Source organism: Papilio xuthus, unplaced genomic scaffold (assembly GCF_000836235.2).
Source record: "Papilio xuthus unplaced genomic scaffold, Pxut_1.1 DF825017.1, whole genome shotgun sequence".
Taxonomy (NCBI): domain Eukaryota; kingdom Metazoa; phylum Arthropoda; class Insecta; order Lepidoptera; family Papilionidae; genus Papilio; species Papilio xuthus.
This window is the reverse complement of record NW_013533632.1, coordinates 6,994,264-7,020,159: the sequence shown is the minus strand read 5'-3', so window position 1 is coordinate 7,020,159 and position 25,896 is coordinate 6,994,264. Positions and strand designations below refer to the sequence as shown.

General features: G+C 33.8%; 2 protein-coding genes across 2 annotated transcripts in view; one reads left to right on the top strand and one right to left on the bottom strand.

The window, feature by feature from the left end:
* Positions 1–25,548, top strand: part of LOC106126117 (epithelial discoidin domain-containing receptor 1) — a 56,369-nt gene extending 30,821 nt beyond the window's left edge. The window contains exons 12-18 of the mRNA XM_013323583.1: positions 12,795–12,962; positions 22,334–22,458; positions 22,624–22,782; positions 23,783–23,875; positions 24,354–24,495; positions 24,878–24,982; positions 25,345–25,548. Coding sequence (XP_013179037.1) covers positions 12,795–12,962; positions 22,334–22,458; positions 22,624–22,782; positions 23,783–23,875; positions 24,354–24,495; positions 24,878–24,982; positions 25,345–25,548 — 996 coding nt within the window. The remainder of the gene's footprint in view (positions 1–12,794; positions 12,963–22,333; positions 22,459–22,623; positions 22,783–23,782; positions 23,876–24,353; positions 24,496–24,877; positions 24,983–25,344) is intronic.
* On the bottom strand, positions 13,282–15,201 carry LOC106126165 (uncharacterized). The gene is made up of 4 exons (XM_013323653.1): positions 14,971–15,201; positions 14,435–14,563; positions 13,942–14,025; positions 13,282–13,586 (listed from the first exon to the last, which is right to left on the bottom strand). Exons 1-4 carry the CDS (start codon positions 15,074–15,076, stop codon positions 13,321–13,323), a joined length of 585 nt encoding a protein of 194 aa, XP_013179107.1. The 5' UTR covers positions 15,077–15,201; the 3' UTR covers positions 13,282–13,320.
* Positions 25,549–25,896: the final 348 nt, after the last annotated feature.

Here is a 25,896-nt window from a genome sequence, read left to right as displayed (position 1 = left end):
ATCTTCCAATCTCAATCTTCCATCCAAGATTAGTTATCCGTAACATTGGATCCTTAGGATCCATTAAGAAACGAGTAAACCATTTCTTCTCCAAATCCGGCAACGAATCTGCAGTTCTTCTGGTGTTGCGAATGTCCATGGGTGTCGTTGATTCCTCGGTTTTCCCGCCGCTTGTCCCCTGTCTTATAAAAAAAAACAATTAGCAATATTTGGCGTGTGGACAAGATATAGATCCATAGTATCCAACCAAGCTCTGAAGAGCTCAGTAACCCTTTGATGTTGTCTTTGATCTCAGGGCACGATCGCGAGCCGAAATACTTGACCCCATTCAGTTACGGGACTTTTTTGATTACATCGATAAATATGAAATGTTAAAGAAAGAACTTTGCAAACATGTCTTCAATTTCAGTTCAAATAAGAATACTAATTTAATTTCCAACCTCGGACGTATAACCAAATTCATTTGTACTGTGAACCACTAACTTGCAAAGTTCAAATTTACTACGTGCCCTACGGCAATGGACAACCCTTTTGTAAACCCCAAAGTCCAAGAAACTTCACGAATTAAATAATTTATATGTTCTTTGTAGGAGTATGTCAGAGAACTATATTAATTAACAACTATCAAAGGAAGTCCGTGGTCACTGCCTACACCTCTGGTTTACGGGAGGGAGTATTTTTGTTGTTTTATTAAAATACTCGCAGCCGCCCGCGACTCCGTCCGCGCGGCATTATTAAAAACATAACCTATGTATTCTTCAGACCATGTTATATATGCCAAATTTCAACGAGGTCTGGTTAGCCATTCCGGTTATACCTTCAAACAAACATCCATTCATCCATCTAAACATTTGCATTTATAAAATTAGTAAGATTTTTTGAATAAGCGTAACACTTTTCTTTTAACATAAGACGCCGACAACTAAAGAAATTAATAGAAACTCCTTTATAACTTAAGTAAAGTAGTGTTAACTAATGAGTTAATACTTACGCTCAAGTTGCCGGTAAGAAATATTTTATCAGACATTACTTCCCGTGGCGGCTGAAAGTTTCTCATTACGTCCTGGAAACTTTACATATCTAGTTTAAATATGCTCGCGTTCGCCTTAAACTAACGAAGCTAGTTTCGTGACTTTCTCAGCAAAATATTACATACGGCATAGTTGACGTAAACATTCTTATTGTTGCCGACAAAGTATAAACAAGCATGCAACACTTTTCACATATTTGAATATAGAAATTAAAAAGAAATAAAAAACAGAACCTCCTGTTTTAAAACAATTTTCTAGCTAGAGTTTGTTTAAAGAATTAGATGTAGTCACTAATTTTCTCGTCGTTCGTTATTGACTTTATAGAGTTTAATAATTTAAAAGCTATTAATATTAAATTAATGTTTTAGTTAAAATTACGTCCAGTAAAGGCCATGAAAGGCAAATTGCTTTCCATTATCGGCATACAACGTTATTCCTCTATGGATGATTTTCATGACAATTACTACGCGGCTGGAATTGTTAACAGATTTCGACAGTGCCCCAACCGCAGACATCGCAGTAATGATTACGTTCAAACGCGCCACTATGCAGGTCCACCGACCGCATTAGTGATCAAAATTGCGACGTACGTTTCGTGTGACGTGTAATGTGGATAGAATGACAGCCGGGCCACGATCACGGCTCGTAACAAGCCCAACACTCAAACAAGCTATTCAAAGGATAGATGTTTCATGATTCAACGCGTGTTCGAGGTTAAATTTACCTACACTTCAGTTAAACGGTTTTAGGTCCATGTTTGTGGTTGTATTGATATGTGCATTCAAAGCTCTTCTATTCTGAGTATTTGTCTTTACGAATGTGTTAGCAACGAAATAAATATACATCATTATTTATTAATTCTTGCTACAAATTATATCCATAGTTTTCAATTCTTGAAATTTTCTTCTTGCTAAGGATTAGATGATAGACAGAAGATGCAAAAATTAAAGCTATCTAAATAATATAGACGAATTCAACCACATATTTGCCCCAGATGAGTATAAAATTTAGTAACGTAGATTACCACAATGATATTATAAAAACGTTGGTGTTATTTTCATACATACATCTTAATAATATTATAAATGCGAATGTTTGGATGGATGTATGTTTGAAGTTATCTCGAGAATAGCTGTATTGATCTCGCTGAAATTTGCATAGATGTAGAACATCTTCTGGAAGAACACATTGGTTACTAATTATAATAAGTTTTTTAATATCGCGCAGACAGAGTCGCGGGCGACAGCTATTTTAAGATAAAACTTTTTCAGGAGAAAAGGTTATAAAAGTATCGGAACGTGTCATTAGGTCTCTATATCTTTCGACCACATTGTACGGTTAATTAACAAAGCTAATGATTCGTAAAAAACGTATTCATTGTGAAACTTGAATTTAGAATGAAGTTTATAAATAAATTTACCGATCAACAAATTAACGGTTGGATTATTAAAGCCTCAAATATTTTCCCAAATAAACCACGCTTCTTATTATTAGCAGATGGGCAAGTTTCTCACGGCCACAATTATTTTATCCTCTCATTAAGATCCTTTTAAACTCTTAAGCGTTTAAGAGCGACGGCTTTATTAGTACCACAATTACGATGTTTCCAGCCTTTGTTCTTCTTAAACATTATAAATTAATGTTTTGCTACTTTTGACAAACTATTTGTATAATAGTTCTTACTACAATTACAAATGCGAAATTTAGATAGAAGGTGTCTACTGAACGGCTCAATTAACCATAATGATATTTGTCATTGATGTAGAACATAGTATGGAAGACCTGTAGGCTACTAATTAAGCACTTTTTTAATTTCGTGAGAACGGAGCCGCGGGCGACAGCTAGATTATTAACAATTGTAACATTTCTCTTTCGTTCTATGCTTAACATTATTGGTACGAATGAAAATATTGCGAAGCTATCAAAACACAGAATTAAGATTACAATGTCACTGATTCTTAATTCGCTACACTAAAATAACTTAAAAAAAATAATTAAAACTTGAAATAAAATAAAAATTTTCGCTTCTAAAAAAGTTTTATGTCAGAATAATGTAATGAATAGACAATTTCAAGAACGGGAACAAAATCCGTTCCATCAAAGTGAGTTTCATTCTAAAATTAAAATAATAACTTGTTGCATAATTTAAACTACACGCCGGAAAAACTTTCTGTAGCCAAAGGAAATTCCTCCTCACTGTTTTATATTACGAAAGTTTTAACTCATTTTAAAATTTTGGTCTATATTTTAGGCGATCAGAATACTTCGACAGTTTGTTTTATAATTTTTCCGCAATTTTTATTGCCCAATTTACAGGAGAATATTTTTCTAAATTACTCAGGAACATAAATGTACACATTTGTAGCTTTATGTAGCCTAAACGATTTATCGTTGGTTTCTAAGATTCCCGTATGAAACATATCGTCATCCCTCTCATTATCTTTGACAAAAGAGAAATAACAATTAACTTTATTTCTTCTTCATAAGATATATGTATGACGTAGAGATCTATTTAGGAACTATACATACTAAACTTTTTATGTATAAGTTCTAGGTAAATACATGTCTTACATAATGTAAAGAAAGTGTTCATTTAAGTATTGATAAAACTTAAAGTTAACCGTTTACTTTGTTTAAATTTTTACATAAACCTTATTATTAAACTTACGTTAGCAGAGGTAGATAAAAACCTTCACTATATTTTTTTGCAAGTCGCTGCTCGCACGCAATACTGAATTATTTAACCTCCTTTTTACAGTCGTTGAATAAATAAAAAACTGATTTATTTCTTCTAAGCTTACATTTTATAAAGCGTTAAAATGTACTCGAAGGTAGTGGTTATTTTACAACGTAGGTTTAATTCTTGTATTTCAAACCGATCATCGAATTATTTTTAAAATTGTCTGAAGACGTCTTATTATTTGGCGCCACAGATACTTTCCCTTAACTGCATAAAAATCCGTTGACTTTCAATGCTCCATAGCAATCAACACAGATCATCATCAGCCTTTGTTTGCCCATAGAGGACATAGGCTTTCCCAAATATGTTCCAAAGCTCGAGGCGCATTAACTCACTCTCGATTAAATATCCAAACAAACAGAATTCACGTGAAAGACTTATATTTAATGATTATTATTTATTAAAAAATTGTGCGACTAAATTCCTAATTATCATCATCATCTTCATCATCGTCATCATCATCAATAACCTTTATCTGTCCTCTGCTTGGCATAGGCCTTTCCCAATGCCTAAATCCTAAGTATCGATCAAACATAATTTAATCCATTACATAAAAATTAAATTCTTTTAAAAAAAAGAACGCAAATAGTATGCCATTTGTTAGCAATAAAAATGCTCATTTTACTTGGTTAGATAAGTTGATTGTGCAATCAAGCTTAGCATACAGGCACTGGCTTGTACTGTGACAAAGATATATATATCGGTCTGGCGGAGCATTAGACTAGTTTCCAGGTATTTAGTGTTTGCCTGCGGCCCCTTAATTTGTGTCCGCTAATTACAGTGACGTATAAAAGCCCCTAGCGTTGAATTAACACTGTTTAAAAATTGTACGCTCATACATGTCTGTAAAAAACATTGATTTTTAAATTTAAAAAATAACAACTGAACGGATTTGAATGAATAATCGGACGAGGTGGGTCTTTACTTACTTACTCTTACTTACTCAAACTTACAAGCAGTAAATAATAATATTTAAATGTATTTTATGTTACTATTCAAAATATCAATAAACACTTTCGTAGGGAATACCTCAATCAACAGTTGCGAATTAACCATTTAGCAAACACCTCAGAACAATACACAAACACTGAGTAATCCGCAGCAAACAATAGTCAAGCTACAACAGATCCCTATTGAGCCAACATTTACCAACATTTGCCAAACATTATGCTGAGCCGATCTTAACAGGCAGAAAATCAACAATTACTCAGAGTCAGCAAGTGTAAGAGCAGACCGCGTCTTCAGTTGACTTGGTTAAGTTGATACAATGAAACATACAGAATAACTCTTGTCCTAATCACTTCTCTGGAATATCGTTATTTATCAAAGATATTATTACCACTTTCCTATCACATTGTGTTATTCACACCTAACTTCTGCTTTTCTATTAGAAATGTTATGTTTGATTAATACTTTTAAAATTCCCTAAGAGGTTATTTTTAAAACGGACAGTAAGATATAAAGTAATCTAATTTGCCTATAATGAATTGGTGTTGAACTTTACACTGAGCTCTTCGTACTTTACGCGTAGTAGGTATTTAGTAGACTAGCCGTCTATTACCTTTAAATATAAACACGCTATCTATGCATGGAGAAAAACATAAGCAATGCAGAGAGCGTATAAAGAGAGGGGAACTGGAAAGCATTTTTCAATTCAAAGGAAACCGGAGCACGGGTAATCGAAACATATTACTTTATTCCCCTTCCCGACTGCAATTCAAAGACATAAAAAATCGAGCACGTGTCGCTCCGTCCGTGCGAGGGTCAGCGACAGTATGCGAGAGCTTTCCTACTAAAGATATCATATTCAATTGTCTATAAGGTTCTTTTTACCTTTATCATTGTTCCATACTTTATTTCTCGATTAGTTGACATTGCTTTCAAATTCAATTTGCTAGAAATTACTCATTGAATTTTAAGTATTCCATTTAATTTTCTACGTCCATTGGTCTTGTGACTTACTTCTGTTTACTTTTATTATCACGTGACTATATTCCCTTTTGCTTAAATATATTTTGTTATTATGTAACAAAAAAAATGGTATTTGTCATCTTTTCATTATTAAAATATGGGTAAATTTAAAGCTTATCCTGCAATATAATTTTTTCAAACATTAACATAAAAGTACGATGAGTTTAAGTTTCGTTAGCCATCCTAAAAGTAGGCCGTTCCCAAATAGCTTCTTAACCTTTTATAATACACACCACAGAATGTTTTACATCTTCATTCTTTGTTATAACATTAAACCTTATGTAAAATTCGTATCAACTTAACCAGTAATGAGGAACAATTTTAATAAAAAAATCTTATAATAAACACTATTTTCACTCGTTTACCAAAATATCGACATAAAAACAGTTGAAGAAAGTTACCGTTTTCAATTTGAGATGTGTAAAATATAAATAAATGTGGTACTACAGGCAAGATCATAAATTCTTAAAAGTTTACAAGGTGATTATGAAATTGGCTGCCTTTCGGTTGCACGCTCGAATAAATATCAATTCCCCAGGACGTGGCACCTGAGCCAGCGACGGTTTCATTCGAGTTGTAAGCTACGAGCTATAATGTAAAATACTTACTATACACATTTAGTATTAGCTACATACTTATTATTTACCACTTATATGTTCAAATACTTTATATAAAATTTTCTAATTTACTATATACAGAAACGAACGATTTTAAATAAGATCTTTCGATTTATACTCATTCTATCTTCTTCTCGTAGATTCAGTCGGTTTTTTCAATTAACAAGTAACGTTAATAATTATATTTTTTAATAAAGGAAATAGTCATAAAACCATTTAAGTGCCTGCATAGATAAATAGGGCGGTGAAACGATCCACCTAGGTTAAATAAAAATTAAGCTCACCTCACCTTTTTCATGATACCGCCAGCGGAATTTACCGGTCTTGTAATAAAATCACTGTCGCCGCCGCTATGTAATTAATCAAGCCGCTAATAAGCCTAATTAGTATCCTATACAGTCCACAAGAAATTAATTATCGAGCAACCTTAAGCAGTGACAGGAAAAGTAGTACGTAAAGATTTATAAAAGAAATGACTTCTCATACAAATGTTTTGTTATATACCCTATATGTACATATAAAAACCTAATATACAATTTTGTATGTTTAAAAGAACTATATTTCAATAAGCTATAAACATATTACGCGGAACAAAGAGGCATAGACACACAACGCTAGGAAAACTTTCATTCAGTTTACGCGCTTTTAATCAAAAACAAATATTGTGAGCACAGTTTGACCACGTTTTGTTGATGCTTTTCAAAGATTCTAAACAACGCTTGGGGCACGTAACAATTTTAATGTTTAACAAAATTGCACTTTAACGCAAAGGCTGAGAGATCTAAACTGCTTCGAAGTTGAAAATTTCTCAGCACTCTTATAGGTATTCTAAGCACGGCACTGAGTCCATCGTTTGCTCGATGGATCTGTTGTTAAAGCTCTTTGAATAAATAGTTTGTGATAGCGTATCAACGACAGTGGTAAATTAATATCTTCCCGTTTCGAGAAACAAAAAAAAACAGTAGGGCCAATTTATCTAATGTTACCTTAAATAAATGTGATCAAATGCGACCTTTATCACTTTTAATAGCAAAGTGAATGAATCTATTAAAATTGTTATTGTGTAGTTGTTGTTATAGTGTCAAGTATTGCCTATTAAACCGTGTTATTTGGTACATCCAAGACCTTTCATCAAAAAAAATATAGGAACAATTGTCAACAACAACTGCAACGATCGGTATAAAGTGTTTGCAATTTGTTGATTTTCAACTGTTTTTTGTGCACCTGCCAGCATTCTTACTTGGCTGTTTTCCAGTAAATTGCCAATCTAGTCGATAAAAGTTCATAGCGCCATGTCACTTGCCCTCTATCGATTCTAACGTACACTAAATTAATAAAAACATTTTTTATTCCATTCAAAAAATATATTGGGAGCGAAATGGGCATACATTTAATTAAATATTTAATTGAAAAAAATTCAAATTATAATGTTAAAATGTTAAAACCCTATTCATATTTGAGTGTGCAATAAATTTATTCAAGTGACTTCACAACTTATTCAAAAAAAAATCCATGACTCGGCCGCAGAATACAGTTCGTAGCTCGACGGCTACAGAGCTCAGGTGTTCTCAACCTCTTCCTATTTCTCAAAGCGAATCCACGCTGCGGCCCGTATTTTATAATGACACTGGGAGCTTGCTCCAGCGACGTATGCTCGCTGCCCACTCAAGGATTACCTTTAGGGCTGTGTCTCGGTTGTTATCATTATTTGTCTGGAAAGTTTTTGAAATCTCCAACGTTTAAACTTTAGAACATTTTATCCTTGAATGTTCTGAATAGTTTCGTTAAAATTTTTACATCACTGCTCAGCTGAGTAAGACCTATAATAAGACGTATATTTATGCATTCAACATTGCTGTATTGCGGGTTGATTTAAAATAAAAAAGAAGGAAACAATATGAGGTTAATGACCACAGCTGCCATTTAATTCGACTTGTAATTACATCTCATACATTGTCCGAGGGTTTGTGCTTGACTGACTGCGATGTATACAAATTGTAGAGAATGTAATATTCGAAAGCGTATCATGGCTGATTGGCTTCTTGCTCCAAACTCAATTCAGTGACTCAATACTCCCGAGCTTAGGTCAATCGCTTCCAATATCTGGTCATCTTGAAACTTAACAATATGTACACAATTTCACTTCTATTTCATGTGAAAATTGGACAATGTAACTATAAATAAAATATGATAGAATAAAAATAACCTTATAGAGGAATAAAGTACAATATGTTCAGCTGCAAGGCTCAGGTTTAATTCCCAAAAGAGTCAAACTTTGATAGACCATTTCTATTCTGATTTACTTCGGAATTGTATTGATAGAAATGGATCATTCCCAAGGGTACTGTCCAATAGTCTAAATTATTGTTTACTAAATTAATTTGCAAGATTTTTTTTAATAAAATCATATTTCGTACCCACGTTGTATTTGCGTTAGTTATAAAAATAAAAACAGTTTTTAAAATTTTCGCCTATCCGCGTTTGTTCCGGATAATCTCCGAAAGTCCGCACTGATTTTGTACGGAACTTTTACTGAAATGTAGTTGTTAAAGGTGAAAATAACGTAGTCTATTTTTCATTCCACTTTGACGTTTCGAACAACATCTTGTTCAATATAAACTCGAAGCTAGTTACAATAACATAATAAATAATGAGGTTAAGACTGAACTAATAAAGACGATATCGAATTACGGCAAACGTTTGCAGAAGGCGGGTGCGAACTCTATTGATAATAGCTCTATGACCTAAAATGTTAAGTTAAAGGAAACTTCGTGAACGTGGTTGTGTTTCGAGTGTCGCTTAGCTGGGTCACAGTTAGCGACGCTTTTGCCAAAATCACTCTAAGAGAGGAAGTGCATTAATTGAATCCGCATTCACTTTATAGACAAACGGTTGGATTGGATTTACATTCAAGAATCTTACCTAAATTCTCTATGTTATATTTAATTAAGTTTATCATGTAATTATATCTAATCTATTGATGGGATTAGAAGACGTTACATTCAATTATTGCTTCGTATTTCTTTTCAAATTTATGCATTAACTAGCTGTCGCCCGGGATTCCGTCCGCGCGGCAGGAAAAATAAACTTAATAAATTAACGTTCTGGAGATACCTTCAAGCAAAGATACCTCCATCCAAACATTCGCATTTTAATATTAGAAAGATTGCAAACTATAAAGTTACTAGTTCGATCTTTTCCTCTCTCCCTTCGACGTGCATTTTCGTTCACGTTCTTTTTTACGGTCGTCTTCTACTGGCAAGAATCCAGGTTAAAAATTTCTATTCGTGCCCATTATAACACAAGGTATTCAGTAATGTTCACAAACGTTGATACCCGGTGGATAGCACGAATAGAGTCGAGTGGATGCCCCGGACCGCACACAATATGACTTAACTAAGGTAATTAGTGTTACCGCTACATGCCTTGTTTATGGTTTTTACGGAAATCTTAATTAATGCATTGCCTGAAGAACACCTGAGCCCTCGTGGGGGTTTAAATTTTTAATTGCATTGTTGAGTTTCTAGACTCATTTAACGTGTACATTTTATGTTTATGATCGTTCACTTGGCCTATTTAATTTGAAAGGTAAATGACGGAGAAGTAAAAAGAAAAGTTAAAATTATTTTGTTTCTAAAATTGTTATATCCTCTTCTTCATTCAATGTTTAGAATATTATGCAAAGAAAATTTTCGTAATTTCTTCATTTTCAATGGATGGTTGGCGTTGTGTTCAAATATTTAAAAACTAAATTTGACTTAAACTTCTAAATTAGTATAAAAACACACGTAGTATATGAGGTGGCTGCATTAACTCGCATTGTGTACTAACATGTTGTAAGTAATAAGTTTTGTTTATGTGCTCCAAGTCTTTTTAAAGAGGATCGTAAAATAAACGGGACGAACACGCCCGCGCCGTCGCTCGTAGGAATCCTTTCATATTTAAATAGAAGAAACCACAAAGTATTCTTTTCCGATATTATGTTTACTTTAGTTCTTTAAACTTGACAGTTCTGACAATGTATAATATTAATAGAATAAAAAAACCATGTGTAAAATACGGATTAGGATAAACAATTCTTGGTTTCAGGTTAAAAAGAATCACAGATTTTAAAATTATTCGTATAACATATTTATCACAATAGTATTATATGCTTCCTAGATATTCTTCTCATTTATCAGACAATGTCATTTTTAAACCAAGTTAATACATCTCTTGTGGTTGTAGCTTAGCTATGTATAAATGTTAGTGGTAATATGTTGCATTGAATAAAAAATGCGAGTTAAAAGATGATGAACGCTTCCATCTCCGGCTAGAGGCGACAATTAATGTTTATACCAACTATGGATTTCCACTGCCTACAAAAACTAATAAATCAATAAATATTTGTACAATTGTTTCAACAGTGAAAACCCATAGCACAAACCTAGAAATACAAATAAAACTAGCGACCATAAAATTGATTTAACTAAAAAGAAGTCGTAAAGCTGGCACCTTCTGGAAAATGATTTCGGCCCCGAAGACTGTTTTATATACGGCAACTTCTATGTTTTATGCGACATTTTAAAGCTCACACCGCCATCTTTTTGCGGGCACTCCATTATTTGTAACATACGGTACCGTGTAGCCACAGCCACTACCCGGTGTAAGTACCCCCGAGTGCCGCGTGAATATGTCACATGTCCCGTTACACCCTCACACCCTAACCCTCTCGGACCCCCTACTCCCCTCCATCGCCTCTCTTACCGTCGCTGAATTAAATAATGGATTGGCTTCGCATAACAACTATTTCATTCTGTTTACACGTTCCTCTAAGAGGCAGCTACATATCAAACTGTTTTTCATATACTAGAAGAGAAATACGTTATAAATTACGTTGAAATTTTTATGATATACTTTTCTTTATTATAATAATGTATTATATTGCAATTAAATACATAAATAGTTTCTTATATTACGGTTGATTGCTTAAGTAGTTTTAGGAAGAAAATCCGACAGTGCGCCAGTGTACTGGCGCAACACTAGCCTTACTAAAATGTCGACGTTTATATCGCCTCACTAAACATTCTGACACTCGACTTGGTAACGAAAGCGCGCTATTCGGACCAACTAACAAGGACTATCTAATAATGTCTAAAAGTAGTAATTGAGTAAAGTTGTCATTTGAAACCAAAACTTCATCATAAAATGATCCGTGTAGTAAACGAAAACCACGAAACATAGGCGAACAACGTTTAAACTATTCTATGTGAGGTAGCCATCTAAAGGGGAAAGGTCGGGTTTGTAATATTAATGGTATTGCCTAAGGTATGCTTGGATTTTACTCATTAGGGGTATTATGCGGCTGTTTGAGAAATGATAAATGAGCAAAGGTCGGTTTAGTGAGGAGAGAAACTTGGCAAGGCGTAGCCGTTTTGTTAACATTTTGCTAGAGAATTATTAAGCTCAGTTATAATCCTTGTATGGTAATGGATATTTCCCGTTGGACCAATCGGCCTATCTATCAATAGTCCAATGGGAAAAAATCCATTGGGCATTTTTCATAAAACGATTAGCATGTAAATTAAATAATTTAGCAAAATAATTTCTTTTGAGATCTATCTATTAACGTATCTTTTGTGAACCCTCGATGTTTATAATATAAATGTAACATCGCATTAAAATTTATGATAATTTTTATAAGACGTGATGAATAATGGATAATCTCTTTTTCTTTCTCAGCCATCTTCTAAAAGATGTAAATTCTTATTTTAAACATTCACCATAAGTACTTTGAATGGAAACTCAAAGTGCATCTACTCGAAATCATATAGAGTGATGATTAACGCTTTCTGTTTACGAATATCGGAACACTACAACGCCAACAACAATAAGTCATCGAGCCACATAAATTATAGGAGCACAATCTTGCTTAGGGGGAATAGCAATTAAGTGAGGCCCTAGATTATTTACTGCTACATAAAATATACCATCGCCGTTATTAACGACAAATACCGTAGCGAGATATGATCGATATACCGCTCGCGAAATTAACTCACAATATTTTGGTGAAACGTAATTGACTAATGGATACGTGATCGAGCCCTGACACTATCGACAGGCTGAACTTTATTTTAAACTCAATAATATTGCCTACCTCGACAGTCATCAATCTTAATTATTATGAATAAGCAAATAACTGTTATCTATAATAAAATAAAGTATAGCTAATAGCATCTGCTAATTGCATGAAAACAAAGGATGATTTCTGTTGCGGAGCAGCCAGCTAATCGCAACAATAATATGAAAGTATGTGTCAAATTCTATTGTCAGCACACACTTTTTTAAACATAATATTTATCTGTTTTTTTTTTCAAAGAGGATGTCAATTTATTTATGCAAGAGTGTCAAAAGTGATCGTTTTAAGCTTATTTTAACGGTGTTTTTTGTTAACAGGCATACCCGGAAGAACGCTATCGGCGTCGTGAGAGACCCATCCCGGGTCTCTTCACCTCCATCAAACTACCTGAAGCCGAGCCCCCAAACGGGGTGGCGCCCCTGCTGGATTTCCCGCGGGGGCGCATGCGACCGGTTACTTTCCTCGGCGAGAGCCTTCATGGCAATGTAAGTACAACTTGTCATAATAACACTCACACCGTTACCCAAAATAACCCTGTCATTTATATCTGAATACTTCAAACTTCATACATATCTAGTCCATATTTAGGATGTAATTTTAAACACACAGTAAGAACATGCGCGTGTAAAAATGCGAAAATTTGTCAGAGATATCTGAACTGATTGATTCGACAGACTCTTGTAACGTACTCGCCTGTTTTGCGTGTTAAGTAAACATTCTGTTAACGTACACTTTTGTTTCTGAAGATTAAAAGCGAAAAGAACATCCCTAGGAAAACGTCGATACTAATACAAAACTTCGCCAAATGTTCCATATCCAGTTTATTTCTATTATATTGCAATTCTACGTCAAATTAAAAAAGTCATCAAACTGCGTTTTCGATTCCACTTGCTCTGTTTGTGACGGCATTGTTAGAGGTTTTTGCAACACTTTGATATTACTTTTATCGGGTTCTGATGCGCCCTCTATCGAACCAGTAGCAGTTGACTCTCTTTGTCCAGGACTTGATTCTGCAGTTGTGTCGGGTCTTGTCAAATTTGGTTTCGAAGCTTTTTTCTTTATCTCTTTCACGTCTAGCAAATTAATTGTTTCATTTAACTCGATAATTGCTGAAATAATTGAAATACGCTTATGTTTTATTATACAAACCAACGTTATATTTTTTAATTCACAAAATCTTTTAACCATATAAACTAATATAATATGTAAATTCGAAAGTTTAGATGTATGGATCAATGGATGTTTGTTAGAAGGTATTTCCGGAACGGCTTAACGGATCTTGATGAAATTCGTCATAGATGTAGAACATAGTCTGGAATAACATATAGGCTACTAAGTTGTTTTTTTATTATTTCGCGCGGGGTCACGAGCGGCAGCTAATTTATATATTAATTACTGCTAGCTCAGATTTATATGCAAGATTTAGTTACATAATTAAATCTCTTGGCTAAATTTTTATTTCACCTGCTTGTAAATTAGTTCCCGAAGCTTTTTCCTGTATCTCATTTTCGTCTGCCAAATTAAGGGGCTCACTTAAATTGACCGGTGCTGAAATAATTTGAATCGTACTTATACCCTTTGATAAAAGTTACTAAATGTGTCATTTATCTATAATTTAAATTAAAATTTCATAGGTATCGATTGTATTTCAAAGTTGAAGCACTATTGTACGAATTTTCCAATCCTTGACTTTTGGACCTGTAGGTTCGCCAGAACATTTTAACTTGGTATATAGTGATAATAAAAAAATATTTTATGAAGCTATTTTATTGGTCGATTGCTCATTAATTCAAGTTGTTTAGTAAATTTTAATTAATCAGAGAGTTGATATCTTAATTTGTGACTGGTGTATCCTTTTCCACTTCGGGTTGAACATTAGGCTTCTGTAAGATATTAAGATGATTCGTTCCACTCTTATCGCCAGATGTCTCTTTAGGTTCATCTTTAGTTTGCTTACTTTGATCTTCATTTGTCTTGTGCTGTATATTTTCCACAGTGATTTGATTTTTAGGATCCATCATATTCTTAGATATATCCGCAGACCTCACCTCTTCTTGCTTAGGTTTCTCATTTAAATTTATGGTAGCTGTAAGAACAAGTTCATCAATATCAAAAATATATTAAAATTTATCATCTCTTATTACATTTCACGTTTCATATTAAAGAAAACTATCCTTATAAAGCTATTACCGTATAAACGTTCGAAGTTTCTGTTAAGAATGAAGAGTGAAAATAAGATGTTTGTCTCCCAATATGTTGATCGAATTTGACTAAATTTAACCAACCAAGAGTTGTGTTAAATATGTTTTACGATATAAGTTATATATAGTATGATTCTCTAACGTAAACTTAAATAATAATACCGTAGTCACTTTTCATTATTTAAACTTGTAAACATGACATGCAAACATCGAACCTAATGCACTTGATAACAGTTGTGTATAAAGTTGAGATAATTTTACTACAAAAAGGATTCCATGTCGCTTTTCTTACCCGTTAAACTTTGCTTTATCTCTTCCTTAAGTTTTCCATCTTTCATAAAATCGAGAATGTTGTCAACAGATAGCTTCTTTTTTATTTTTTCTAAAAACTCTTCCATTATGTCTGTTTTTTTGTGTTTGCTGTGATATTATTTTAAAACATTATTGTGATGGATGGTTTGGCTATTGCAAAATTTTGAAACTATTTGATTTCGATTTGAACATAAATTACTGTCATTTTTAGTTTAAAATTTGTTGTTTTATTTCACAATTTTCTGGCAGCCGATGAAAAAGTTTTCATGCTGTCATTTCTCAAATTTTGATAAAAAAATTAACCCGAATGAGGCTGTCCAGAAAAATACAACTTCTCGCTATATCGCGACAATTTTATTCGTTACAAACATACTAAAATGTCTCTCCTCTTCCTACGTAACTAAATGATAGAAGATAAAAAGTAATATAACGTCAATCACCGTATATATTATTGTAAACCACAAACAAGACTGTTCTTTAAAGATAAATGGGTACATCATGAGTAGTGCCGTGCAATGGTTTGCTTAGGTTGCCACACTCCACTAAATTCTGTATGTGTGTTCTTTCCTAATTAAAATACAACAATGACACGTGCCTCTGTTTGCAAAATCTACCTCGAACAGTTGGTAAGCAACAGATCTAATTAGGATAGACACGAATGTACGAAACTGAATATTTACATTGAAATAGTTATTTACAGTCTATTTTATAGTAAAACTAGCTTTCGCCCGCGACTCCGTCCGCGCGGGATTAAAAATAGATGTTGGTCGATTCTCAGACCTACTCAATATGCTCACAAAATTTCATGAGAATCGGTCAAGCCGTTTCGGAGGATTATGGGAACGAAAATTGTGACACGAGAATTTTATATATAAGACTAGTTATTGCCCACGACTTCATTTACCCTGAATTAAAGAATATACCTAGTAAGTAGCATATGTGTTACATCTATGACAAAATTCAACGAAATCCGTTTAGCTGATCTGGAGTTAAGTAATAACAAATATCCATCTACAAACGTTCCATCTACACTTTTTTATTTATAATGTTAGTACGCAGAGTACAAAATAAAATGAGAAAGTGTGTTGCGTAATAGACATAGAAACGTAAAAAATTTTAAAATACACTAAAAATATATCAAATATTTTACTTTTAAGATTCCTGTAATGTGTAATGTAAAAAGAAATGGTCTTAAATCCAAATTACAAAATTTTCACTACAAATAATGAGTTATAATCAACATTAAGTCTGAACAATACCAATTATTCATGTTTTTAATTACACTTTACAGTTAAAAGCGCCCATCAGATGTGTGCAAATTAAATTACTTTACCGCTATAATAATATTTATTTTGTAATTAATATCGTAACAAAATAAGCCTGTTCAATATACTTAACCCATGACTGTATTCGTTATAGAGATCTCTTTAAAACGTACTACTTAATTTTTATATACTTTCATTATATAAGCATAGATCATGTACAGATGATTAAAACTTATATTTATCGTAAGAAGCATGTTTAACGCCTACCTATGTCTTATCACGCTCCAATCGAGTAAATAATACAAGTTTCACACGAGGACAGAACTGAAGTTTGAATACTGAAGATTCTGAAGTTTGAAGTCACAGTTACTGTCAAAACAGTTCCATTATATCTCAGTGTATACTTTTGAATGAGTACTGTGTTATCCTACAGTTCTACCTCATTCTGCTGTCCTAGTATGAAAATAACATAAGAAGGGTGTATGGAACGCCTCCGTCTTGTCAACGCCTTCCAATCGAGTGAATAACGCGGGGCGTTCGAGTGGAATAGAACATGTACTTGATAGATTGCTATTTACATTGTACGGAAAATAAGAGAATAACTTGCTTAAAATGATAGCAAAGGTTGTGTTTCTCATAATCTTAATAAATTGTGACATATCGTTATTTCTAATTAAAGTTTTGTTTAATAAGGGTAGGCAACTTGACGGTTGACCTCGACATGTTAAAATCTTTTACAATTTCAATATCGCAATGGTTATCATCTGTCTAGAAATCAAGACGGAGATTTAATTAATGTTTATACATTATTACAGTCTCTAATGGAATGTGGAATAATTAAATTTTGTAACAAAGCATTATTAAGGTACAAATAATATTTGTTGCGAAGCTTTGAGATTGTTGCCGGGTCAAGTGGGGTGGAGGGAACATTTTTGGACACGTGTCGCCCCGGGCGGCAGAATGTCGGCCGCAACTGTGCCTCTAACCTTTCTTCTTTGACAACCACGTGAAAAAGTCACTTCTTTATCACTTGTTACTAATTTATTTGATTATTTATTTTTAATGATGAATAATAAAAAAAAACAGTTCAGTTCAAGTCTCTTCGTATTCACACTTACAATAATTGAATTAAGACCAAATGTTATTACAATATATATAAAATAAACATATTTCATTTACTTAAAACATTTATTTTACGATATTTATGATATGCATAAAACTTTTTCCCAGAACGCGACCGTCCATAACAGCTCTGTTTATTCAAGTACAATTCTCATGAATATTTATTCTAATAAAACGATACGTTAAATATAAATGAAAAAGTATACATCGCGTTGAGGGCCGGTGTGAAATAGCACCCGGCAAATTGACAACCAAATGGAATTTTTAAATACTTACGTTAAAAGTGAGGGGATTTCAAACGGAGGCGAATAGCGGCGTTATCACACACACATTATTTAAACTCCCCCAGTTTATTACTTGCAAAGGTCGTAAGTTACGCTTTATTACTTTCTTACAATCTTCGTAATCCTCAGCGTTGAGAATCATTGGATTTATTAATATATTAAATACCGAGCTATTGCATTCCTGTTGTTAAGTAGATTTACTTATTGAGTTCTACTATTAACACTTATAAGTAATTTCGAATACCTTTAGAACATCATCATCATCTCCCTGAACTTTTCTTACTTACGTAGGGTAAATGCACCAGGTTTCTGTCCACCAAATCAATCTATCTAATATAATCTAATCTAATCTAATCTTTACAATATTATAGTAAAAATATGTTTTGCTGTTTAGACTCTAGTTCACAATAAAATGCACACCCATACATCATTCACCTTACTGTCTTACAAAAAAGCTTCAAATTGAAACTGTAAACTCTGCCAGCCAGGATGTTTAATGGTCGTGAGTGCCTTTTCCCCTATCCTTTGAAAATTAGGGGTTTACACACTTACATATATTTATTTTGAAGCTACGTGTTAAGCATTTCACGGAGGCGCAACCCAAGTACAGTGCTTGAGTTACAAGTGGCCGTTGTAGTACTTAGACGAGTCCAATTCTCGTTATTCAGATGCAGTTTCGTTGTCACCCCTAGGGCGTTCGAGGTGACATTTCAAAAACTACAATCGTTATTTCTCACGTTTCTGTGAAAAGAAACTTTTCAATAAGCAATTAACGACCCTGAGTGCTTGAAACGGAAAGAAAATAAATAAGACATTTAACGTTATAGAAAACTTAAAACTCTAAAATGTATAAGTTATAATGACCGATGTTTTAATAAAGATAGATAATAGCTGTTGCCCGCAACTCCATCCACGCGGAAATAAAAAAAGTAATTAGTAGCCTATATGTTCTTCCAGACTATGTTCTATATGTATGCCAATTTTATACAAATCCGTTCAGCCGTTATGGAGATACCTTCAAACAAACATCCATCCATCCATCCATCTAAGAATTCGCATTTATAATATTAGTTATACTAATGAAGATTCTTAAGTGTATTTAAAGTTATAAATATGTAAGTAAAACCATTAAGCGTTGACTAAGAGATTATTGGAATTTATATAATCCGATTACTTAGAAAATTAATTAACATTGCATTATCTCTAATCCAATTAATTTCAATTAGCAACTTGTCCGTTATTGAAATCATTTGGCTTACGGTATAAAGACATAACAGTATTATACATAAGTTTAGATTTGCCGATGTATATATGTTACATAAAGCTTCTCTACTTACGTTTTCATCATCGTGTGTAATCGGCCTTATTCTTTTTAATCTACTTTGACTCGATAAATTAAAAAAAAATTGCAATACGTCGACGAATCAAGGGAGATATACTCGTATATATATATATATATATATATATGAATTTAAACGCCGTGTACCGGGGCTAACTAATTTTCTTGTGGCTGTTAGTTTACGGTTTCAACCTTTAAGCACGGTCGAAAGGTTTACCTATCACTTCCCTCTTATCTAGTTTCACACGAGGGCAACAGGCATACACAGCAGTAGACAGTGCAGTATTACCATTGTGTGATCGAACACTCACTATCAAAATAGTACATATTTATTTCTATACATTTTGAAATATTTTGTCTAGCGATATGGCTAACTAAAAGTTTTTTAATGTTAGTTTGTGCGCAGAGTCTGTTGAGTTCAAACAATCACAGTACTTTCCTGTCCTGCTGTTCTGAATCGCTGTACTTCCCTCGTGTGAAACAAGCATTTAAGAGGGTAAACTGGTCTGCAAAAATAGTCATAAAAATTGATTAGCGACTGTAGCAAGGAAATGCAATCTACCGGCCGCCGGCTAAACACCCCCGTTTTCCCCGCGCGCCCCCCGCAACCCCCTCGTCTCCTGCACGTTGACGGTGCGCAACCCCAACCATTACCGTCTAGAATAATATTTTTCCGCTATAACATTTTAAATTAAGTTTGAAGAAATTGGGTCTCCTGATTTAAAATCTATTTATGGCATTTAGAAAACTTATTTTCTTCTCATAGTGTAAAAATGCTTTAGCGTTTAAGCTCGATAAATTAAATGTCATAGTTGTACATGAGACCAAAAAAGCTTGCTCTAAGAGTTACCAGCTATTATTATTTCTAAAGACTATTAAACAAAGTGTGCGAGACTATAAATATAGTATATATGTCTCGAGTTTATTTTATATTAATAAAAGCAATATTCAACTGAATAATATTGTTTTTACACGACATGTACGTTATGTTAACTCACTCGTAAAATGCGCCATCGAATTTCATATCTGAATGGCGAACAAATTTCAAAAATAATTTGTTCACTTAAAATTTTGACGCCTGCATTTTTTAACTACAACAACACGACGAATATTGTCATTGTACGAATGAACGAGTCAATACCAATTTATCGGACAAAGAGTCTTTATTAATTATTTTGACGAAGCTACCGAAAACAATGTTTGTCAGTGGAAATTAATTGCAGAGGAAAATTATAAATATATGTACGCCAGTGCCTCTGTAACGTTGAATATTACTAAAAGCAGTTTTTAATTATAATAATTTACAATATTGGCCATTTATAAATTCTTTTTAATAAAGTCACACGAAAGAACAAATAATTTTATAACGTTATATGTTATTTTCGAAAAGTTTTTTAATTACGCGCGGACATAGTATCGGCCGCTATCTAGTAGAATAAATAATATTTTTGGATAAATAATATATATATGGAATAAAAGAATAGCTTTGTATAAATACGTAAAGTTGTGTGTAGCGGGTAATAACGATACCGCACCCTAACTTTGTTAAAGTTGTTTACTCGAACCACAAACCCACAGGACACCTGAACAAACAATACTTTAATTCCATTACTTACCGGATTTTTATAGATTTGCGGTTTTATATTCTTATATTTAATATCTATTTTATCAAAAACTAGATACAAACTTAATCTTGTTAACTTTAACATTCAGCGTTAACTCGCCTCAGTCAGACAGTACTTACTTTAGATATAAGAAACGCTAAGGGAAATGTCATAATTAAAGATGAACTGAAATAACCCACTACAGAAATAACCAAATAAAGAATAGCTAAAGATTTTTTTTAATGTAAACTTAAACTTTGTAACGGGCATAAATGTAAAATTATATGACCGTTGCTTTACGAGATATCTACAGCCACCTATTTAAAATAGTGGATTTTTTGACAACCAAATATTTTAATATTAGAAGTCACAAAATAATTTCAACATATTTGCTATTATGTTTATTTTCATACTTAAATAATCCGTCCGTAAGCTCAAAGATAACTTCGCTTTATATGCGGTATGATTTGAAAGTAGGAAGAGTTTATTTTTTTCCGTGTGTAAATGAGCCTTTCAACACATCGTATTATCAGACCTAGTTTTCATGACAAAGAGTATAACCGAGCTCTTTGCTTCTTTGCATAACTTTGTCCCAAGATATTCGTAACATACGCTAGGAAATATAGCCAGATTAACATTTTCCGCAAGAACTTTGTAATTTTTTTTTTAAATAGAGACGTAAGTACATATGAAGTTTAGAAAATGATAGTAAAATAAACAAGTTAGCAACAATATATATAAAATATAATACTTACAAGTAAAAACTTATTATTTCCATAAACTTTACTGCATTTAATTTTTTTTCATTACACAGTAAAACATAAAAGTCAAGATGGCACAATAGCCGGAATCTCAGCTGAAATGTTACTCGACGTAAATTTCCTTTTACAGTAACGAACCTTCTGAGAACATAAGCGTTCGCGACTCAACCCACCTTTACTGTAAAGTTGGCTTATTCTCAAGGTCTGTAAATCCGCAAGGCGCAAAGCCATTTTGCACGCTCGGTAAACTCAGAAACTGGGCCAAAGTAGGCTTTTGCAAAATATACAGGATTTTTTTCCTTACTCGCTCACTATTTACGTGCTTAAGAACTATTTTGCCGGAATGCGTACGCGTGCCACGGAATAAAATGTTAATTTTTGAAAAACCATTAATACCTTTTAAAAGACGCTAACAATTAAGTAATCCCTTTAAGCTCAGCTTACACAGTGAAGTAGTTTAAAATAATCCATTTAAAGTTAAGACCAACACATTTAGCAAACACAATTGCGAACTTTCAAAATTGCTTTTGTTGTTTTAATAAATAAAAACTTAACGATAAAGTGCATCTTAACATTCATTAGAACAGTTGAGGTTAAGTACGAGGATTTTTTTTAAAGTCGATGTTATTCTTAATAAAACCAGTAACGTTTTAAGGTAAACACAAAGACTGGTCAATTTGCTTGGAAAACGAATGACAAGATCACGCTTCTAAAACACGTCCCTACCTGGACTAACATACAATTATGCTGTTAATGATATGACCTATATATGACGTAGAATAAATAACTAAGCAAACATCCCTCCACTCTCCACTATCTAAAGTTCTACCACCTCGACCTAGACTTTCTTGGAGCTCGTAGATCTTTCTCCGAATAGGCGTCGACCACTTAGAAGCGCCAAGTGAAAGAAAGTGTATAAAAGTCTTATGCAGTTTATAGTGTTGTTAAAATACACCTTTTATTGGCAGATCCAGATATGCGAGACCGACGGCATCGACGAACTGAGCGACGAAGAATGCCACAGCACTGGCGGCCGCCGCCGACGGCGTGTAGTTGTCAAGACGCTTTGGCGCGGCTGCCATAACGATATCAAGTAAGTATCCGTTTTATAGGTAACCATGACTATATGCTGTGGTTTTCATCACGCATATTATATCCGGAAAGTGTCTATAACTTCTGCTAATCTTAATGCTAGAAAGTAATAAATAGCAATAAGAGGAGTCTAACACACAGCTGATTAATTATGACTGTGCGATAGAGCGGCGTTCGCCCGCGAAGCTACATGGGGCGCAGGGCTCAAGCACCCTCAACTCGCGAGAGTGCTTGGTTTGAGCCTGCTAGAGCCCCCATGCGCGGCCCTCGATCGCGGCGATGCTGCTCCCCTCCCCACGATTTTGAAGACGGACAAGCAATTGAAGTAAGTCTAGCTTTAGCGTTAGATGATCACCAACCGTTCGCTTGCATGAAGGTTTAGCTGCTTTGGCTTACGCTTTTTCTGTTGTTCTTTATCATTTTCAGCAAAAAACATAGCCAAGAATACAATACCAGCATTATCAACCAGATTCAATTGTGAATCTACATCATCTCTAGGTAATACAAAACGCGAAGGATACATTTAAGAGTTGTCACGTATTTCGGTTTCGGATAATAGGATCTATATAGGCATGTTGGCATATGCATGTTCATTTCTTTAGATTATTCAGTTCAAGGTTTCGCTTAAACACAAATATACACTGCAGTAACACTTGCATATCACATATTACGACTTATATTATTGGAAAAAAAAGTCAGCACAACAGCACATACACAAGTAAACAACTGTTTTAACCCTTCGACCGCCGGTGATTGATATTATAAAACAAAGTTTCTATCGATGTCGTCTCCAATAAACAAGGACCCAAAGAATGAAATGTCGAATTTTTATCACAGTTTTTAAAGTTTCACGTACATTTAACAACAAAGTGAACATTTAAAACAATAAAACTACTTACATTCGCAAGAATTGAACATCGCATGCAATTTTAGTAAAAAATAAAAAGACGAATAATGCCAGTAACAAAAATTTAATAATGAATTAAACTGAAAAACAATTAAAAAAACAACAACAAGGGGTGAGATCAAATACTCTTACGCTAGTTTACAACATGCTTGTAAAAATAGCCTATTACTGGTAGTTGTACATTTCAATGTAATAAAATACATATAAAGAGGAAAGAGGGAGACATAAAATTCACACAATAATATCTCCAGTTCTAGTTTTTAAAACGTTAAGCGCGATAAATAACGTTCAGGGCACAATTATCTTTTTAAATTTGTAGTTACGTTTTTTTCGAAGTAGTATAATAGTAAAGAGATTTTCTAGTAGTCTTAGTTGCCTAGTTTGAAAATTAGAATTAATTATGGGAACACATTTTCAGTTATTCCAGTTTGACTCACATATGCTGTCAGATAGCAGCCGGCATGAAGTATCTGGAGTCATTCGAGTTAGTACACCGAGATCTGGCTGCTCGGTAAGTTGTGCCGCGTCGCGTTCGTTGACCCAAGTTACAGATAAACCCCCAAACTTACCCGTTCAGGAATAGGTGACGGTGCATCGGATTTGACAGCTGATTGTCTTCCTCCTTCATCTTACATCATCGATTACAACATTTACAGATCACATATTCTAGAAACTCGTCATCAAATCACATTCATGTCGCTATAATATTGCATGTTTTCGATGTTGCATTGAAGAAAAATCATTGTTATTCAAGCATACCATTGCCTTTAATGTTACCATTAAGCATACTAAGGACAGCTAATATCATTTAATAAAAATTAAGATCCAAAATCCAGATATGGATGTAGATTCATTGAAATTGCACAGGCGAAAGTTTCTATAAAATTATGAAGATTAACATAATGTTGTTTATCAAATATCATCAATGTAGCTTTGGAGCAATGTCTATGTAGTGTGTGGTTTTCGTGATTCAACATCGTATTTTACAGCAATGTAACAGTGACTGAGGAACTTCATGTCAAAATATCTGACTACGCAATGTTCTGTGAGGAATTCGTGACTGACTACCATATAATGGCTGATGGGTGCCGTTTCCCTTTACGTTGGATGGCTTGGGAAAGCTTGCTTATGGTACGTATTACTTTTTGTCTGTATGTCTATAATTATTTTACAGATATCTGTGAATATCCGTTTTTACCCCTAAAGGCTAAAATGCGTGATTGATTTAAAAAGCAATCTGATCCGATATATATTTCTTTAAATATCAAACAAGAAAAATGCTACATTGGCGGACGTATATAAACAGATTTACAACTTTTATGTTTTTCCATAAAAATTCTATTCGGTCTATTTTGCGGACTTTCCTTCTTTACTAAGCCTTCACTATTGAAACTTAACACCTTAAAGCAAACCGTTAAGGGAGCATTACATTTTTTCCCATCTAATTTTTTAATTTTCCCAGGAAAATTTAATTTACTGAAATGTAATAGAAAACTTATTTTCATTGTTGTAGGGCATTTATGCTCCATCAAGCGATGTCTGGTCATTCGGGGTAACTGTCTGGGAAATACTAACTTACTGCCTCGTCAGACCCTTCGACGAAATGAATGATGACCAGGTGGGTTCTTTACATTGTTTTATTTATATTACAGTAAGTTGTACTAGTTACGTTTATTGACGAATAGCTGTAGCCCGACAGACTGTTTTTCCAGACTGTGTTCTATACTATATATGCCAAATTTCAGCAAGATCAGTACAGCTGTTCTGGAGGTTCCTATAAATAAACATTCATCCATCCATCTAAACATTTCGATAACTAATATTAGTATGATAACTTTGATTTCGATTGTTTACACGCCTGTGATCGTTTAACATTAGACTACCAACTGTGGATTTAATTCTTCCTGAACAATATAAAGCCTCACTACATATTTGAAGATTAGAATCGGTGTATTTAATATGTGATTTTCATTGGTGTAGGTTATAACAAATGCGAACGAGTGGCGTCGTGGCGGTCGCGGTGCCCGGGTGCCGGCCGCACCACCGCCGCGATGCCGCCGTGAGCTGTACGACCTGATGCATGAGTGCTGGCGACGCGAACCTGAGCAGCGGCCGCGCTTCTACGATCTGCATCGCTTCCTGGAACGTATGACTTACGGCTATAAACCACCATTCATTCGTTGAACTAACATCTTTATATGTCACGGATTTCAAACATGAATATCGATATCCTCTATTGATATTACAAAACTTAGAAACCACATTAACGACTTTACATTTTTTTGTACACTGTATTATTACGTCAAAATGTGGTTTCAAACAAATTTTCCGTATCGATTTTTAATCGATATTAACTTACTTATCGAGCCTTGTGGAATAAAAATATGGCTACATACGATATTTACAAGTAAGTGAAGGAAAAAATCTTTCTAGAAATTTGAAACGTATCAGATATATTGGACTCAGTCCTTTTGATAAAACGTTTCTGAAATTTTATTATATTGGCCATTACTAGATAAAATCAACGAACTT